At 37.4% G+C, this 18731-nt stretch overlaps 1 protein-coding gene across 4 annotated transcripts in view; it reads right to left on the bottom strand.

Annotated features, from left to right (window-relative positions):
* Positions 1–18731, bottom strand: part of ATP11A (ATPase phospholipid transporting 11A) — a 135782-nt gene that overhangs the window by 12509 nt on the left and 104542 nt on the right. For all 4 annotated transcript variants that reach the window (XM_063304858.1, XM_063304856.1, XM_063304857.1 and 1 more), the window contains exons 20-27: positions 16365–16539; positions 15404–15506; positions 15026–15171; positions 12189–12248; positions 9826–9953; positions 8471–8606; positions 1206–1271; positions 267–370 (exon numbers count right to left, since the gene is read on the bottom strand). In XM_063304858.1, the coding sequence (XP_063160928.1) occupies positions 267–370; positions 1206–1271; positions 8471–8606; positions 9826–9953; positions 12189–12248; positions 15026–15171; positions 15404–15506; positions 16365–16539 (918 nt within the window). The remainder of the gene's footprint in view (positions 1–266; positions 371–1205; positions 1272–8470; positions 8607–9825; positions 9954–12188; positions 12249–15025; positions 15172–15403; positions 15507–16364; positions 16540–18731) is intronic.

Below are 18731 nucleotides of genomic sequence, written 5' to 3'. Positions count from 1 at the left end.
TCCTGTTTAACATGAAGCTGCTGGAGGAGATTATCCGATGGTTTGGGATGAGGTATCATCAGTATGCTAGTGATACCCCATTTTGCATCTTCACCCCAGGTCACCTAAGTGATGCCATGGAGGTTCTGTCCCAGTGCCTGGAAGCTGTGGGAGCCTAGATACACAATTTGACCAGGGATGTCTAAACTTTTACATGCAACTGTATATAACTGATTTTTGTAATTTTAGGAAAGACATTTAAATATAGGTTCACATTGGTTTCTTACCAAATGATCCCTCCCCAGAGAAGGGAAAAGACAATGTAGAAAAGTAGTGATCCCCAGATCACGAAGTGGTTAATCCATGTCCAGTAGTGAGTGTCCAGTGCAAGCTGTACAGGAAGATATTACTATCAATACTTCAGGATTTACACTAGCATGAAAAGGAGACTATGTAAATATTTAATTGTCTTAGGATAGCTTTAACATGTTGAATCCTGGACTTTTGAGCAACTAGTACTTAGCTAACTAAACCCAAGTGTGAAAATTACTCTTAAATAATACAGTACAGTTATATAAATTGCAGCAGGTTTTATCAGCATTTATCAGACTATTTCACCCCTTACATTTTATGTTCCCATTCCACGGAACTTCACTTTTTTTTCATGTGCACACCTATTCATTCATGAGCCAAAAATACACTTCCCTTCTCAGCTCTCTCTACTTCTTATTCCTCAGAAGCTCCTACTGTAAAATTATTCTTGGTTTACCACTAAGATGGCTAATGATAGTTTCTTCTAAAAGCTGCAAGCATTCAAATCTAGTTGGAAGCCAAAGACAGAACAGTTCCCAGTAATTCTTTATATAAAGGGCTGATCAGACAAGACACTTTGTAAAATTAATTTTATATGCACTTTTTTTATTTGTCTGACTCACAGTGGTAGCAACATCTCATTATGACCAACACCACAACCAATATTTCTGAAAGTTCCTGTTCCTACAGGACTAAGCAACCAGAGAACTCTTGCAGAAGACCACATCTTCTAATTTATAAGAGGAGGGGAAAACCTCTTTTTTACTACCTTTTTCCTGCCATAAATTATTTTACAAACTTCGGATGTGTCTACTTTTAGACATTACTTTTTCTTAAGCAACACCAAAATCCTCTAGTCTGTCCTCATGTGGATCATATGAGTGACATCAATTTGATGTTGTAGATGATTATACCTTTAGTGTAACGGTGAATACCAGTATAGTGAACACCAGTGTTCCAAAGGTCCAGTTTCCAAACATCTGTGCAAGAAGGAATAAAGAAGTACTAGATTATACATTCCAGTAGAGAAGGAATTTTTTTAGTACAGTGCTGTGCAATAGGCCAAAATGTTGATGACACATGGAAATTAAGCATTCATTACTGAAAGGCTTGATTTAATGCTTGCAATACATCTTGTATACTAATACTGGATTCAGCTTTCTAAGACTCAGCCATAATGCTACAGCCCATAAAAAGACAGAGTCCTCAGCAAGTACCAAAATATTTAGGAAAATAAAACAATACCTCGCCCCATCATATATGAACATGATCAGTGAACTTGGAATGCAGGCAAATTGATGGAATATGGGCAGGTATAAAATGGAATGGCTGGAGCTGGAAGTTAGGTTTGATATAAATAAGCATAGTGTTTCAATACTATATTATTTTCTATACTTTCATTCTGTTGAAAGTACATTTATGATTCACGCAATTTTGTGCCATGCATCTACTATGGGGAAGGGGGATTGAAGAGGCTATCTATAAAAGGAAAGAACAAATATTATTTTAAGTGGATAGTATATGTATTATCATGATGTAAAAAGATTTAAATCCTATGCATGCTTATCAGGGAGTAAATCTAATAGAACCAAAAGACCTTTATATCATGCATAAGATTTCACTGTTAATATCAAATGCAAAACAAAACAAAAATTATCTGTTATCATTGGCAGGCTGATATTTGGTATCACGTGTATGCCCTTTCTTTCATGACTTATTCATGCACTTTCCAGTAATAGTAATTTGAAAATAATCCATAATACCAATAAACAACTTGTTACTAAGTGATGGATCCAGAAATGTGTAAGTATAACTCCACTTGCAGAATAATTAGAATAATTTTACAATCTCTTCTCTCTCTTGCAGACAACATCCCCACTCTGGAGAGATGAAGAACTCTCTGGGGTATAGTGAAAAGAATGTATTTAAAAGGGGATGCGAGATTTCTAATTTTCCTCTTGAACAAATAGCTTTTAAAATGATGAATACATTTTGGATATTAGATCTCTGTATCAGTCTATTCCAAAACTTTGCATCAAATAGTGGTGATGAGAATTAGAGATTGACAAACAGAATAGAATTCAGGAGTGAAATTGACATCAAAGTTTTTTTTCCTGAATAATCAAAATGAGATGAAGCACGTGACTCTCAATTCAATATGGTTATGCAAGTTAATGTTTGATATTTGCAACAAATATTTAATATATAAATACCTTCCTTGATTTTACATACATCTCCATATTAATGGGAAATATTTAACATATTAATATTTCATAATAAGCACAAGATAAAAATCTGGCATTATAAATGAATGAGATACAGGTAATTCAGTATCAATTGTTCATATTTATATAAACAATAAGAATTTTTATAACAATACATAAAAAGTTATTTATTGTTGTACGCTATATATGTTCTTTTAAACTGCTGGAACTAAAATTAATGCTGTCTACCTTTCTGTAAACTTTTTGGATTGTAAATTGTTTTGATCTGCATACTGTCTCTAGTAAAATTATAGCAAATGAGATTTCTATCACCTGAATCCTCACCTTTCCCCACTTTTATGTTGTTCATGAATTAGCATCAGAGAACTAGAATCCTGTTTCCTTCATTTCCCTCACTGCTAACAATACACAAAAAAATTTTTTTAGGAGTGATATACAGTTATCTCTTGCAAGATGATGCTGTCAAGGTAATGCATGCTATATGCCAGCAAATTTGGAAAACACAAGAATGGCCATCAGACTGGAAAAAATCAACTTACATCCCCATACCAAAAAAGGGAAACACTAAAGAATGTTCAAACTATCGAACAGTGGCACTCATTTCACATGCCAGTAAGGTAATGCTCAAGATCCTGCAAGGTAGACTTCAGCAATTCATGGAGTGAGAATTGCCTGATGTACAAGCTGGGTTTAGAAAAGGCAGAGGAACTAGGGACCAAATTGCCAATATCCGCTGGATAATGGAAAAAACCAGGGAGTTTCAGAAAAACATCTATTTCTGTTTTATTGACTATTTTAAAGCCTTTGACTGTGTGGACCATAACAAATTGTGGCAAATTCTTAGCGATATGGGGATACCAAGTCATCTTGTCTGCCTCCTGAAGAATCTGTATAACGACCAAGTAGCAACAGTAAGAACAGACCAGGGAACAACGGACTGGTTTAAGATTGGGAAAGGAGTACAGCAGGGCTGTATACTCTCACCCTACCTATTCAACTTGTACGCAGAACACATCATGTGACATGCTGGGCTTGAGGAATCCAAGGCTGGAGATAAAATCGCTGGAAGAAACATTAACAATCTCAGATATGCAGATGATACCACTTTGATGGCTGAAAGCAAAGAGGAACTGAGCAGCGTTATGATGAAGGTGAAAGAAGGAAGTGCAAAAGCTGGCTTGCAGCTAAACCTCAAAAAAACCAAGATTATGGCAACCAGCTTGATTGATAACTGGCAAATAGAGGGAGAAAATATAGAAGCAGTGAAAGACTTTGTATTTCTAGGTGCGAAGATTACTGCAGATGCTGACTGCAGTCAGGAAATCAGAAGACGCTTAATCCTTGGGAGAAGAGCAATGACAAATCTCGATAAAATAGTTAAGAGCAGAGACATCACACTGACAACAAAGGTCCGCATAGTTAAAGCAATGGTGTTCCCCGTAGTAACATATGGCTGCGAGAGCTGGACCATAAGGAAGGCTGAGAGAAGGAAGATTGATGCTTTTGAACTGTGGTGTTGGAGGAAAATTCTGAGAGTGCCTTGGACTGCAAGAAGATCAAACCAGTCCATCCTCCAGGAAATAAAGCCAGACTGCTCACTTGAGGGAATGATATTAAAGGCAAAACTGAAGTACTTTGGGCACATAATGAGAAGACAGGACACCCTGGAGAAGGTGCTGATGCTAGGGAGAGTGGAAGGCAAAAGGAAGAGGGGCCGACCAAGGGCAAGGTGGATGGATGATATTCTAGAGGTGACGGACTCGTCCCTGGGGGAGCTGGGGGTGTTGACGACCGACAGGAAGCTCTGGCGTGGGCTGGTCCATGAAGTCACGAAGAGTCGGAAGCGACTAAACGAATAAACAACAACATAGAGTTATCAGTACAAATATTTGTGTACTGATGCTGTATATCACTCCTAAAAAAAAAAATTCCTGATAGGGAAATCTTTAAAGATGAAACACAGAAGGAATACTAGGTATGTTCCCCACCTTGAGTTAGTTATAAAAATAATAAAGGCGGGATAAAAAAATCTAAAAAAAAAAAGAGCATTGAAAATCTGAAATGTACTGAATAAATGCTTTAATAATATACAATATTTTGTGAATTTTTAGGTGCCACAAAATAACACTAATTATAACTAAACAGCACATTATTATTAATTGGATTTCCGTAGGTAAGCACACAAGTTAGATATACTCTATGCATTAGCTGAAAAATGCATTACCTTTTTGCATGGAGGGGAAAACACCAAGCACTTGTGTGGATTCCAGGAGAGAGAAAGGTCATGACTGGGAATAGTTTATGCTATTTATCCTTTCTAAAGCAACCCTAAATTTCTAGGACAGCAGGAAATAAGTGAGCACAAAACACAAAGCCCATGTCTCTGCTGCAACAAAAAAGGGCAAGTAGACTAGACCTTTAATTTTAGATTTAAAATGCTAACGAGAAAAAGATGAAAAATAACAAAGGTGGAATGGAGGACCAAATTCACACACCTATTATTCTAAAGGTGCAGAATTTTCAGTCCTCAAGAATCCTGTCACAAGTTTAAAATATTTATATTCACACAATGTAGCATTATTTATTACATGTATAGCTCACAGTCCTGTGCTTAATGTCAAGCAATCACCCCTCCATCAGAGGGATGATCTAATGGAGTGGAAGGAAGAGGAGGAGATAGCCTGGTTGGAACCTTGCCCACTCATCATGGAAACCCCATCAATTACCCTGAAATAAAGCAGTTCCGAACAGGAACAAAACATCCACATTTCTGATCTAGAAGGAAACCCATTTAAGTGAAAAAAATGAAACCCTACAATAATCATCCTTGAGAGCATCCAACAATTTTGGACATTATGCCCATCAGGCACATTTAACTCCTCCTTAGTTACTTGATTAATCGCAATCTAGCATTATTTGGGTCCTCTTCAGAAGTTACAGCTTGTACAAAATGCAGCAGCTAGGCTGTTGGCAAGTCAACCCCATCAGTGCAGCATAAAACTCATTTGAAAGTTACTGCATTGGCTATCAGTAGGCTTCTGGGCCACATTCAAAGTGCTGGTCTTTATATCCTTAAAACCCTACTTTAGCATAGCACCAGATTGTATCAGACAACTCCTTGCAGAATCAAATTTAGCTGCCTGGTTCATCATTGTGAGGTGACCTGGTGGGAGTCCCCTCACTTTCTGAAGAACATGAGATGTGGGCAAGGCAACAGACCTTCTCAGTAGCAGCCCTGTACTTTATGGAACTACCCCTCCCCCCTGCCAAGGTATGGGCAGCACCCACCCTGGCTTTTCACAAGCAGGTACAATCTTAGTCCATTGTTTCTTTGGCCCATGCTAATTGTATTGCATTAGTTGAGGTCTGCTTTAATTTTATTGTTTTCCATTGTTCAGAACACAGAGTCCTGTGGGGGTGGCGTGGCTTGGAAATACTATAAATCAATAAATAGATAAATAAATAAATAATAAGCAAGAAAGCCTGTCTCATGAGAAGTAGTATCATGAGACTCCTGATGCAACTGTATATAGCCATGGTAATAACAGCACAACAAACTATATGCACACAGAGAAACATACATAATTGTTGTGGAGTCTGTCCAGCATGTTCAAAAGCTTTTACATAGAATGAAGCTAACTATCTATTAAATAAATTTACATGGCTACCCAGCGAACCAGTGAGACTCCGACAGTGAACAAAGATAAAAACATAATACATAATTCCAAATAGTCTGGATCTGATCTGGATCTTTTTATTGCATCTCACAGGGATCCAGCTATCTTTGAAATAAAAATATTACACAGCCAATATATACAATCACATTTTTCTAGAAGCAGCTAGCAAGCCTAAAAACAAACACATCTCCAACAAGCAGGCACTTTCTCCAGGCACTGCCCATAACCCCTGAAAATGGGGAGAGAGAGAGGATAGGGTTGGAGTGTACTCTTTAGCACTGGGGCAGGTTCATACAGTTGGTATTATGGACTATCAGTCATTAGTCCATTTAGAAGCCCCTAAAAAAGCATGGTCTTAACTATAGAGCTTCAAAAGTTGCATTTCAGACCGTCTGACTTCGTGATGCACAATTTATTTTAATTCATTTGTATCAGTGATCTATACTGTTGCTTTATGTTCCTTGTGGCTTTATTAATTGCTTAATTTTTTTCTAAGCTACCTACTTTATTTTCCTAACTATTGTACCTAAACGAGTTCAGCCAAATAGTGTATGCATATACGTATGTATATTGTGTGTGTTTGTGTGTGTATATACACACACAGACACACACACACACTGTATATTAGTTAACAGTAATTATTCTAATTTTATTAAATTATATGAACTTTAAAATTAGCTAAGCAGAAACAAAGTAAACTAGGAAAAAGGAGCAAGATTTTTTTTAATCCCATATATTTCTTCTTTGTTTTTCAAAAGAAAATTAAGAGCAGTTTTCTATTATTTTGGCACCGCATATAGGGGGCAAAAAAGAAGAAATGTGATTCTTTGTCTAGAAATATCTGAATTGCAATAGAGAAAAACACGCATCATGACAAAACCACAGCAGTCTTACCATGTGAGTGTTGACTGTCATTAGCTGAAGACAGAAAGAGGAGAAAGGAGGAAGAAAAGGAAAAAAGCAAGACACAAATAAAACAAACTGCAAAAATGTTAATGTTGCAAATAAAAGCAGAAGGACTTTAAAATTATGTTTAGTGTCACTTAACAAAAAATACAAAGAGCTTTATTTAAATGGATGTATTTTGTTCTTTTCAAATTAATTATGGTACTTAACCATAGAGTATATATTTTTATAATGGAAGTTCTAATACATCAAATACTGAACATAGCTTAACTACAGTTGTGTAGTTCACTGACTAAATGTTTCAAGTGAATGATACCAAAGTAATTCCTATAGCTCCTTCTCATTTTTTAATTTATCAATAACCCTTAATAGAAGTTAGACAGTAACTAAGCTATCTATTAAGATACTTTTAGAAATATCAATTACACCTTTAGTTTTCCCAGAGCAAATTATTTTAAAGGATTAAAAAGTAGTGATCTTTGCATATAATGATAATCTAGGATTCCTGGCTTTCGGTATATATGTGAATGAAGACAATTCACTCCTTTCTTCATGGGACAAAACTAGGAAGCCACAGCTTTTGTGGCTTCCATACCTAGAATCCAGTCTAGGATTTGATAGAATTCTGGTTAATTACCTTATACAAATATAGTCAATAGATGGAGCCTTATTTCACTCATCATCATCATTTCTGTCTGGAAGCCACCTGCCTTATTTGGCAGGGCCTTTATGGAGCTAAGCAGGGAACAGGGAAGTACAAAGCCTACTGTTCTGAGAATGGAATGTTCTAGAGAATTTTGGAATGTTCTGTTTCTCCTCTGGACCATGCCAATCTGGCCATGCTGGAGATACTGTGAATTATAAATGGTTCATGGTGTTCTGGATTAAATAGGCCTTATTTGAGTATACTTAGAGGTGAACTTCTGAAGAATGTCAGGGATACATCAGAGTAGGATACCCTTCAGGAAATGTAGTCCCAAGGCTCTAAATTGCACTCTGAACTCTATGTAAAGAGTTCAAATGTTACCACTCCTACCCGCTTCGCATTCTAAAAATTACCTATTACAATAACTAGAACAGAATTATGAAACTTAGAATTACATTAATGAGGAAGAAAACACATAATTATATTTAGCTTCTTGGGGTTTTTTTCAGGATACTTTAATCAATCTGCAAAATTGTGAGTCAGTGGAAGAACACATGCTTTAGCATACAGACAGCTTAGTTTCAATTCTGTAATTTCTCTAGATATGGTTTAAAAAAATCCTGCCTGAATCCTTAGAGATTCAGCTTGTCAGCGTAGATAGTACCCCAAGAGAAGCCACTTGAATTATTCACTCTAAAACAGCTTCCTAGTGTTTAGATACAAACCTGCCCATTGCTGGTCATAGTTGAATTGTCAAACAAGAAATAGGCACCAAAGAAAAAGACCACAGCATCAAAAACTCCCAAGAACGTCCAGTAAATGAATACACGCCATCGCAGGTGAGCATTCTTGGCAACATCCCTGAATAATGACACAGATACCCATTTTTTACATTTTAAAATAAAGAAAAATAAATCTTTTTTGTGATAAGAAGGAACGTTTTAATGTTCAATGGGATTTATATAGAGCAGTGTTTTTTAAACTTGGCAACTTTAAGATATGTGGACTTCAACTCCCAGAATTCACTAGCCAGCATGTCCAGCGTATTGCCCTGTATTCCTATGCTGATGTTTCAGTCATTCTCATCTATGCATATATGTATGTATGTTCCCACTGTACCTTAAACCAGGATTTCCACCAGAAGTGTTTGACTTCAACTTTCATAATTCCCTTCTGGGGGGGAATTAAGGGAATTGAAGGTCACTGTATCTGCAGGGCTCCAAAGTGAGCAAGGCTATCCTAAATTCTTTCATATAGGAAGACTCGGATGTATCCAATACATGATTTACTTCATTTTAAGAGAGCCAGTTTAGTGCAGTGGCTAAGGGGACCATGCGTTCTAGTCCTGCCTTAGGCACAAAGCCAGTTGGAAGACCTTGGGCCAGTCAACCTCTCTCAGCTCTAGGAAAGAAGCAATGGCAAATCACTTCCAAAATCTTGCCAAGGAAACTGCAGGGACTTGTCCAGGCAGTCACCCAGAGTCAAGACTGACTCAAAGGAACACACAAATGTATTAAAAAACAACACTAGAGGTCCCCAGAAGATTGTTTCATTTCAAGATGCTGCTTTTTGAAATAGCTGCAGAATAGCTATATATAGATAGCTATATTCTGTATATACAGAAATACAACTTACACTCTTGGACATGGGCTCTGAAGTGATTTTTATAAATATTAATTATATTACTGAAATTATTTATTCATCAGTAATTCCACTGATAAATCCTACGATACAGAGTTTACAGTAGATGAGAAACTGTGACTATGCCTAGGATACAAGTATGCTTCCTGTTAAAGCAAAAGTTTGGACTCAGTTGTTGGTCTGAAACAATAATTATTACTCCTATACTGGCTATCAAATATGGGCTGTAACTTTTAGCTATATGTATAGATTAATAAATCCTACACAAAATTCCTGTGTTACTTGTTTTCCTGCAAGGAATATATAACATATGCATATGGTAAATTTCATTAACATACAGTAACATGCTTTGCTCCAACACCTCACTGTTCACCTATCCTTTAGAAATGGAAAATGAATTAACTGGCCTCATCTGTCTGTTCAAACAATGGGCATTTACCTGTACAATATAGGGTTTCTCTTGAGTGTCTCAGAACTGACATGTTGTTCCATTAGACTATATAACAAAATAGGAAGTGAAGTAAAGCTGATATTATACAGAGTAAGATACGCAGTATCGTATAAAGGCTGCAGACAGAAAAAAAAAATAGATTATATTTTTTAGTAAAATAGTGTCATAATAAAGAATTATAAGGGGAAATAAAAGAAAATCTGGAAATTAATAATTATTTAATTAATTTCTATAGCCACCCATCTCAACAAGTGGGATGGCGTCACCCTGGGATGAGGTATCATCAGTATGCTGATGATACTCAATTGTATATCCGTGACCACCCTTTCCAAGTGTCTGGGGGCTGTGGGGGCCTGGATGGGGAACAACAGGCTTCGACTGAACCCTAGTAAGATGGAGTGGCTGTGGATTAATGGCACCTCGTGTGCCAGGAACTTGCCATCTTTAGTGCTGGATGGGGTTGCACTGCCCCAAACAGATCCAGTGTGTAACTTGGGGGTCCTCTTGGACTCAAGACTCCTGCTCGAAGAGCAGGTGGCAGTCGTGGCCAGGAGGGCCTTTGCGCAACTTCGTGTTGTGCACGCCCTTTCCTGGACCAACAGGCCCTCTGAACAGTCACTCATGCCCTGGTCATCTCCCATATAGATTACTGTAATGCGCTCTACGTGGGGCTACCCTTGAAGAGCATCCAGAAGCTACAGCTGGTCCAGAATGCGGCTGCATGGACAATCTAGGGTGCTCCAAGATTTGCACACATAACACCTTTATTGCGTGAGCTCCACTGGATCCCAGTTTGCTTCCGGGTCCAATTCAAGGTGTTGGTTATCACCTTTAAAGCCCTACATGACATGGGACCAGGATATCTGAGGGACTGTCTCATCCCTAAGACATCAACCCACTCCATCCAGTAATGCAGGGAGGGCATGTTACGGGCCCCATCTATAAAATAATTCTATCTAGTGAGGTCTCGGAAGTGTGCCTTCTCTGCTGTAGCTCCTGCCATTTGGAACATCCTTCCCCCAGAGGTGAGACAAGCCCCCTCGCTCCTGGACTTCCGCAAAAGATTAAAGACCTGGTTTTGTAGGCAGGCTTGGAATGGGAGGGCGAATAATTACACCTGGGGATGGCTAGCACCATGAAGTGATTCGGAGGGCCCTACCACACTGAAGGACTGATTAAGATCTCTTCGCCATGTAGATTTTATTATATTTATATTTTTATTGTATTTTTGTAACGTAATGGTTTTATATTTTAATCCTGTTTTATTGTAAGCCGCCCAGAGTCCCTCCATAGGGGAGAGATGGGCAGTGAATAAATTTATAAAATAAATAAATAAATAAACAGGTGACTCTGCCACCAAATATTAGCTACTATTCTGAATATGAATTTTATATCCAGTATTAATCTAGTTATCCAGTTATTCATTGTAACTACATTCTTCGATTCATCTAACCCTAATTTATATGCCACTCCTAATTAGAAAAAAGATTGAACTGGATATGGACAAATAATAAACAAGTATAAAAACAGCATAAACCAATCAAAGATAAGCATGCCCGTTACAATAGAAATGATTAAAGAATATTATTTCTTGCCCATTAAAGCAAATATGATTGTAAAACACTTAGCTTTGGCTGGTTCAGGCTTAAATTTGGCTGTTATGTGTTTCCTCCAGCAATCACTACCTGATAACAAAAGCTCACTAAGTCATTGTGAATTGCTGCTTCTTATCTCACACAAATAGAAGAGTAACAAGAAACAATGGTTTGTGATGACTGAGGGAAAAAAGAAGCATGGGTGGTCTTGCAATACCACTGACAAGCCTACCTTACAAAAATAAGATATGCTAAAGACTTGTTACCTTTCAGCTGTGTATAAGCTCAAGAATCTGTGACCTTCACTGCAAATGTGCATACTTTAAGTAGTGAAGATAATATTGCTTACAAGGAATCAAGAAATGAAAAACACAAGTAAAAGAGTAGACTGGAAGATCTGTTCACACATTAAATTCTAGGAGGAAATAGCAACTAATTTAAAAGCTTCAAGTGCCTACATGCTCCTTTCTGATCATTCAGCAGAAAAAAAATTAAAAACTAGATTATCTACTATGTCTATTGAAATGTGGAATCTTCCCAAGCTCATATCCAAATATAACTTCATTGTTTCCATTGATATCCATCCAGTGCTACCCAGAATTATTGCAATTTGGATTATCCAAAAAGCCCCAACTGGAAAGAAGTTAACTGTTTCCATTCAACTCTACACTAAAGAAGAAAAACTGACTGAAATAAATAAAACACTATAAAAGCAAAATTCGTATTGGTTCATAAAATGAAGATATTCTCAGATACCTGTTGTGAAAACCCACAGAAGAACTGGTATAAAAACTGAGGAAAAATGAAGCAGACATTCTGGAAGACAAGAGCAATAGGTATTGCACAAAATGATCACACCAGATAAACAAAGTGGTAGCAACACAATTGAATATTTCAGTTTGAACAAATATAAATGTTAGCTTTTAGTAAGACATTACATTAAAATCCTTTTAAAAACAATTTTTCAGTAACATATGAATTCTCATGCACTGGACAGAACTAACATCTGTGAGAAACAAGCCGTGACGAATGAAAATATAAGGATGCATTTCTTGCTCCAGACTGTCAGCTGAATGTCACATAGATGGCAGACCCTGATAGGTAGGTAGGTAGGTGGTTTTTAATGAATATTTTTACAGTGCAAGCTCAGTGTACATCCTACATAATAAAGCAATGCCATCATAAAGACATCAGAATCTTAACTTTCTTGTACCTTTTTCCATTAACGATTCTCTTGAGATGCTGTCTGTGGTTTTTCACAGCACTCTATTTTATCTCCTCCACTACTAATTGTTTTGCATGCAACTAAAGAGAAAGTTCTTACTTTCTTGTCTTTTAAAAATAAAGTTAATTTTGTCTGTACACTACAAAACTGATCTATCTCAAAGTAGAGGAGGGGGATGATTTCCCTAGCCACATGCCTCATGTTACAGGATAGCAGGTGGTGCTAGAGAACGTACTCCACTTTTATCAACTTCTTTGACTTTTTCAGCTGCTCCTACTTGCCAGTAAGATGTACAGGCCGTGGGATGCCTTTACATTTTGTATGCTGGGGTTGTCGGGAAGACACCTGGTAAAGGTAACCTATCAGAAGATAGGCAATGGCAATAAAAGCTACTAGCTGCACCAAGGCAGGCAGGCAGGCAGGCAGGAAGTGCCAGCGTGAGAAGAACCAGTGGGTTGATGGGAGAGAAAGTTTGCGGCTTCCAACATTTCACCTAATGGGCTCAGCCCTGCCTTTACAGTATTAAGTTTTGTTTCCAAAAGTCTGTGTATTATAATGGATTTCTGGGGACCTGGGAAAGAGAATAGCAGTTTGCAGAATAATGCAAGCTTGGAACATCTTCATATTCTTCTTTTACCAGGAAAATGGGCAGGGACCTCCCCACGGCATCAAGGCTCAGTCAGCAAGAGGATCAAAAACTCTGCCTAATGAACTCAGAAATAAATGGGATGCTAAAGTATATGTTTCCATTCAACTCTACACTAAAGAAGGCTGACTGACTCAAATAAATAAAACACTATAAAAGCAAAATTCATCCTGGTTCATAAAACGAAGATGTTCTGAGATACCTGCTGTGAAAACCCACAGAAGAACTGGTTTTTTGGACACCCATCCCCTTTACATTTCAATATACAGAATCTGGTTAATAAGATTCTGAGAGAATGTAGCTCTTTTGGTTTGTGAATGGCTGCCAGGGGCCTCATATGTATCAATTTCCCCTTGAAAAGAAATACAAAAGCACCAATCCTTTATCCAAGATAAAGGCTGCGAAAGAAAAGATTAGGAGAATCTGAACTATGGAGGGGAGGGGGGGAATGGAAGAGAAGATGAATGATACAGAAGCAAGGACATAGTTTGCTTCTAGTAAGCTACCGAATGCTTAGAATGTGCCCCTGTTGACAGGAGAAGCAGGATAATATAGAACCAAGTATATTTTTGTCATTCAACTGCTGCACTAGAACATACTGATCAGATGAGCTATTTACAGATCAATCAGGAGAATAACATGGATAATGTCCATGTTAGTTCAACTGGATAACATCCATGCTAGTTCAGAACTGAATTCAAAGCAGAACTTAAAAACAATGGCTTGGGGAAAACATGAGCTTGCCTTTGCGTCACACTTACTTGTCCATTATTTATTATCTCCTGTATGAAGCCATTTCAGATGTACTAGCTGAATAGTATTTTATTCAACCAAGTATATCAAAGGTGGGGCGGGGGAGAGAAATAAACTATAGTTTGGTCCAAGATATGCCATGTACCCTAAAGCTTTTGTGGAATATGCTGATCTAAAATAACTGAAGTTGGCATTTTAAACTACATGTTTATAAAGCTATGGATTTTGTTGTTGAAAATGTATAAAAATACCAGTTAAAGTTATTATTAATATGATCTGGGCAACCAGTGTTGACATAAAAATGTTTGTCTTCTATTCAGCTTGGTCAACTGAAATTGGAACCTGATAAATATTGCAGCCATCAAACAGCTTGCTTCTTTATCTACTATTATTAATGGATATTCCAGCAGTAAATGGTTTTAGGACTGCAGGATTGGTTGGTTTGTTTTTTTGCTATCCATACAATGATGGTTATGCCAGCAAATCAATGTGGACAACAAGGCACACCATCTGCTACAAAGTATGGGATCAAAAATACTGCAAGGTAATAAGCCAGCAGACCTCCTTGGGGCTGGGGACAAACCAGTTTTGCATTTTCAAAGAATCTGCCAGAGTCAGATGTTATAAACAGAATAGCAAGAAATAAGCTTAAGTTATTTGGTATGAGTGCAGGAGAGGAGAAATTCTGTCAACTTGGCTTGGATCCAAAATCACACTACGTGAGTAGGAAGTCCTTCCCTTCACATGGAGATAGAGGCTACTGATACTTCGGAAAGCATCAGAATGTCAGGAAACCTTCCCAATAATTTGGGAAAGTGCACTACTACTAGTGCAAGTATATCAGTGCCATTGTGCACAAGCAGAAGTGACTGCTGGTGACACAGTGAAACTGTTCAACACAGTTGTAAAGATACTCTATCCCTGAGTGCTTTAAACGTTTTTAAAAAGGCAAATAAAATACTATCCTACCTTATAAAAGAAGTATTGCACCAGTTCAGATATCCTGACATAATAAAAATGCCCATGAATAAGTAACATTTTTTTCAAATGTTTAAATTTGGGTATTGCATAGTCACTGTTCCTTGCAGCTTGACGACCTTCTTTTCCAATAACGCCTAAGGGGAAAAAGTGGGGGAAGGTGGTGAAGCAAAGTATGTGTGATGCTGTGATATCAAGTTGTAAAATTTATACATGAATTCCTTGTGGTTTACATATCATTACAATGTTGAGAAACAGACCGTTAAGAAGGACAGACCTAGCACAGTTTGACTAATGACTCAATATCATTGTCTCTAGTGAATGACAACAAAGATGTTTACTTACTTCAAATGGAGCCTCTCTACTTACCTATGCCAACATGTGCTTCCAATATCATACTAACATCGTTTGCTCCATCACCAATTGCTAATGTGATGGGGTGCTCCTTTGACCATTTAATTAATTTTACAATCTAAAAGGGAAAAAGTGTAATGCTTTACTATTTCTATATGTTGTTGTTGTGTCCAATAGTCTACTTGCCAGGTATCTTTTTTCTGGCAAATTGACCACAAGGGTATATAGAGAAGACCACATTCTGGGGAACTTAATTTCTCAAGAAACTTAGTATACCCCTTCCTTTATCACAGGGAGAAAATAACAAGCAACCCTAGCTATATCATACTCATCTGCACAGATTATCCAAATGAATATTTCCGGATATCTCTCTCATTCAAGCAAACACATCAGAGCCAGATTTACTTGTCATTCATTTCTCATAGCACTGGAAGTAGGTAGACTATATTAAACAATTGCCCAAATGTAACAGGTGTTTCACCCAAAAATATATTTAGCTGTTTTCTCTCCTGCACATTGTTTTAATTTTTTTCCAGTTTTATTCCTGAGATCAATTAAGACAGAATCCTAATTAGCCAACAGTTCTATATTACACATATGGCCCTTCCCCCACTTTTTTTTTAGAGGGGGGGGAATAAAAAGCATCCCCATGAAATCAGTAAACAGTTCAAACAGCACTTTTTCTTCGTTAAAATACATTTGTTTTTGGTGGTATGATAAATCTTGAAATCTGCTTGAAATATACATAAATGAGTGTCACAGCAGGATGCCACTTGAATGTACTATTAACTAATTGCTTTCTTATAGAAATCTTTCTTTGGTTTCTTTCCTCTTTGTCTTCCCCTTTTTCATCCATTATCAGTTAGTGGAAGGAGGGTGTTCAACATTTTATAATTACCACAATGTATTATATGACAATTTCAATATTGACATAAATATACATTTATTATATAACCAGAAAGAAGGAAACACAAACCTGTGCTTTTTGCAAAGGAGCCATGCGACAGCATAAAACTGCACTGCAGTTCCTACAGATTTCAAGGAAGATTTCTCGGTAGTTACCAGAGCTGCCATCTTCCCGTGGTTTCATTATTAATGATAATGCTGCTCCATCAATAATTAAACCATAATCTTGCATTTCAGCTGAAAGCCTTTGAGTGACAAAAGTAAAGAAATTAATGCTGACGTTAACCAAGCTTCTTTTATAGAGTGGTCATGCCAAAAGATATCCTGAAATAAAGCATATTCAGATATCCAGTATTTGTTTTCATTTTAAATAAATCCATAGCAGGTTTGTTTTTCCTCTAAGGATTGTAGAAGAGAATACAATCTTTACCACTAGGCTGTCACTCCACCACTCTCTTGCTCAGCCTCAGGTACCACTTGTATCACAGAAAATAAAACCAGGCTATTTTTACATTTTGAAGGATGCTCTGCCAACGCTATCGTACAGCATCAATTTTCATGGGGTAGCAGATGTGCAACTTCTCTTTTCCATACGGCCTATGCACTGATCTTCTGAAGCTGAGAAACAACAGGAACAGAGGGCTGAGGGCAAAGCAAAGGGCCTACTGATCAACCATAATTGACTGAAAGCTGGTGGACACAGTTTCCAAGGTGCATGAGAAAGAAGAAAATAAATTTGAAATTCCCTGGTGATTGCTGCTGGTAACTGTAACTGCTGCTCCAAATGAGTGAGTGTACAGCTCCCAGTGTAGCTCAACAAGCTTTAGGAGAATGGATATGAAAGGACAACCACAATCATGTGAAAAAATAAGTACATCCCATTGAAATGTTTGCCTTTTTCAACGTATTTCAACATACAGACATTTGATCTTTATTTTGCATGTGGAAAAAATAAGTACACCCCTACATTTGTTACTACTTCAAATACCTAAAATTAGAATCAGGTGCACCAGAGCAGGTGCCAATGATGAGAACATTGTTAGAGAGGATCTGGGAGGAACTTGTTTTATTAACAATTCAGACCTTTAATTTGCTCTTTGTTGTTGGAAGGGTGCATACCTGTACCCATACCTAGATTGAAAGAGCTCTCTGAGGCCTTCAGAAAGACTTCTGGAACAATGTGCTCTGGACAAATGAGGCAAAGATAGAGTTATTTGGCCACAGTACCAGAAGACAAGTTTGGCAAAAACTGAAAACAGCATTTTACCAGGAGAACCTGACACCAAGTGCAAAGCACGGTGGTGGATATGTTACGGTTTGGGGCTGCTTTGCTGCATCAGGGCCTGGGCAGCTCAGCCTCACAGAATCCACTATGAATTCTTCATTGTACCAGAGGGTGCTGAGGATAAGGCAAGACCATCTTGCAGAAGATTGAAGCTCAGCCCAAAGTGGATCTTGCAACATGACAATGACAACATACATTCCAATAAATCCACCAAGGAATGGCTGAAAAAAGAGAAAATGAGGATTCTGGATGGCCAAGTGAAAGCCTGGACCTAAATCCCATTAAGATGCCGTGGGGTGATTTGAAATGAGCTGTGCATGCAAGAAAACTCTCAACTATTGCCCAGGTGAAAAAAATCTGCATGAAGGAGTGGGAAAAATTCCTCCCAGTCAATGTCAGAGACTTGTAGACAGTTATAAGAAATGCCTACTTGAGGTGGTTTCTGCCAAAGGGCGTAATACCAGATATTAGAGCCAAGAATGTATTTATCTTTTCCACAGAAGGAAATAACATATCTGTTAATTTTTTGTTGAATAAACTATTGCAAAGTCAATTTTTATAGTTTTTTTTGTTCAATTACATCACCTTTATCTTTAAATACTATTTGAATGAAGATAAAATATTGATATTCCACCTATGTTAAAAAGAAAAAAATCTTTACATGGGGTGTAAATAGGGGATTAGGGCAATTTGAATAGCTTTCAGCTCATTTGAATGGGGTAAATGGTTCTAATTCTCTCTGGCCACAGATCCATACCCAACATGAGATTCAGGGGCCCTGCTTGAAAAGGAATTTCTTGGATTTGATTGAATGTAATAGCTGAAACCAGTTACCAGCTTACCTCCACTCAAATCAGTTATGGGACTACCACTGGTTGTCTTGGAGGAGTGTGGGGGAGGTGGGTGGGAAACTTAAACATTTGCTTTTCATACTGTATCTCATCTCATATCCTTAGAGGCTTGGGAAAAAGCTTTATTTCTGTCTTATCTACTAACTAGCTTAAGTTTACATTTTCTTTATAGAAAAGATTAATGAATGACTTACACTTTTTTTAATAGTAATTTTATTAAGCATTACAGTTAAAAGGATAAGAACGAATACAAACTAAAAAAAATAAAATAGAAAAAATAGAAAGTGCATAAAAATAAAAA

Source organism: Candoia aspera, chromosome 5 (genome assembly GCF_035149785.1).
Source record: "Candoia aspera isolate rCanAsp1 chromosome 5, rCanAsp1.hap2, whole genome shotgun sequence".
Lineage (NCBI taxonomy): Eukaryota > Metazoa > Chordata > Lepidosauria > Squamata > Boidae > Candoia > Candoia aspera.
Note: the sequence above shows the minus strand (reverse complement) of the source record. Positions and strands in the feature narration are given on the sequence as shown.